The following is a 1,747-nucleotide window of genomic DNA, read 5'->3' as shown; positions in this document are numbered from 1 at the left end:
AAGAAGAGTTGTGACTTCCTCCTGTCCTCCCATAGGTACAGATTCCCGGGCCGTAACTTCGAGGAAGATGAACAAGTAAAGAAGTAAGTGGACTGTGGCACAAAGAAAAGGCCCTTCTTGCAAAATGGAATCTTTGAGGCTTCTGATTCAAAGTGCAGATTTCTCATTTGCACATCACTTGTGCTTTGCACTAGGGACAGAGGCTTGGGATTGGCAGGGTGGTAGAGGACACAGTTGTGTTGTGGTTGTGGACTCTCAGGGATGACAGGGAGGGTTGTGTGTTCAAAATCAGTTCCTTCTTGTTACCTATCACAGTGAGAATATTGGAGAATTATCTTTCAGAAGCTTCTAGTCATGGCTGGTGAAGATCAGCCTGCTTGCAGGAGTCTCCTCCTGTTCCCAACATGCAAGTGTGCATATAGCAGCCTTGCAGAAAGGGGCTATGGGAGGCCCAGGATAGGGAGGGCAGGCACTCACTCTTCTTGTCACCAATCTGCCCACAGCAGCCTTTGTTCCATCTTCACCATGTGGATGGACTGCTACCCTGCAGATTTCCGAGAGCCCCAGAACCGACACCCGGTGAAAGAACTGACCCACTATGCCATGCTCCACATGCCCTCCTCAGATCTGGTCCTCAATCTGCACGTTCATCTGGATGACCTGGAGGAGACCAGGAAGAATGAGACCAAGAAACAGAGGAAGAAGTCCCTGTGTGGTCACCTCAGAGCTTGTGAGTAGGGATGGCGCCTGGGCCTCTAGGGATGAGCCTAATTGCCTGAGAGCCCTTATTCCCTCCCATGTTGTAAGAATGTCTTTTTGTGATACTCTCTGCCAGGCAGTGTTGGTTCTATTGGTGAAAGCACTTGCGCTTAGCCACTCTTGGGAAAGACCTTACCTGCTCATCAGTGTTCAGTCCAAAGTGAACTTGTACAGCTTCCTCCATTAGAGCCTCATGGAAATTGAACTCCACCTGAACATCCAGAGACCACTGTCAAACTCCTTTACCTATTTCTCTTTCTCAGGCTTTGGCCGCCATAGAGCAGCTTCTCCTGACCTCCCAAGAAAGAAGCCCTCGGTGATGTCAAGGATGGTGCTGGATGGAGATCTGGAGCCATCACTGGACTCCACAAAGCATGTGCATGTAGAGGGGTTGCATGCATTTGCAGTGAGGCCCCAAAAGGTTGTGAGTCCTGTGGATAAGACAATGGTTCTGAACCCCACATGTGACAGAGCTGAACTTGTAGGGACCCGAAAGAAAGAAGAAAGTAATAGTGATTGTCTTCCTCTGACTTTCACAGGCAGCCCAGATCAGCTCAAAAAGGGTCAAATCAGCACTCCTCCTGGCATGCTGGAGGGAGTAGCACACGTGGGGCTGATGGAAAATGTCCCCAGTCTGTGCTCAGGGGAACCAATAAGTGAGGTCCCAAAGTTAGATGCAGCTCAGGAAAGTGAATCTGTCCTCAAAATATATCTGGATAAATCAGTCCTGCTGCAGCAGAACCAATCTCCAACAGAGAAATTAGAATCTGCCTCTCCTGCAATTGCAGGAGCAACTCCAATCATTCATGAGGAGGTATATCCCTTGGAGGATTCTGAGGCAGAATTTATGTTTGAAGGCAACTTAGAAGCCAACCTAGACTTAGAGCTTCCCTCCCCTCTCCCTGGGGATATCGCTCTTTTTCTTTTTGTCCTGATTGTTGTAAAATGTTCATTCTTTTTATTCTTCTAAATTTATTAAATATATATG

The 1,747-nt window shown here is 48.0% G+C and overlaps 1 protein-coding gene across 1 annotated transcript in view; it reads left to right on the top strand.

The window, feature by feature from the left end:
- Nucleotides 1-1,747, top strand: part of LOC106001641 — a 39,348-nt gene that overhangs the window by 35,656 nt on the left and 1,945 nt on the right. Inside the window, exons 3-5 of the mRNA XM_013036679.1 lie at nt 36-83; nt 504-730; nt 1,023-1,573. Of these exons, the coding sequence (XP_012892133.1) occupies nt 36-83; nt 504-730; nt 1,023-1,573 (826 nt within the window). The remainder of the gene's footprint in view (nt 1-35; nt 84-503; nt 731-1,022; nt 1,574-1,747) is intronic.

Source organism: Dipodomys ordii, unplaced genomic scaffold, assembly GCF_000151885.1.
Source record: "Dipodomys ordii isolate 6190 unplaced genomic scaffold, Dord_2.0 Scaffold336, whole genome shotgun sequence".
In the NCBI taxonomy this organism is placed as follows: domain Eukaryota; kingdom Metazoa; phylum Chordata; class Mammalia; order Rodentia; family Heteromyidae; genus Dipodomys; species Dipodomys ordii.
The sequence above is the reverse complement of the archived record's forward strand: the minus strand, read 5'-3'. Positions and strand labels throughout refer to the sequence as shown.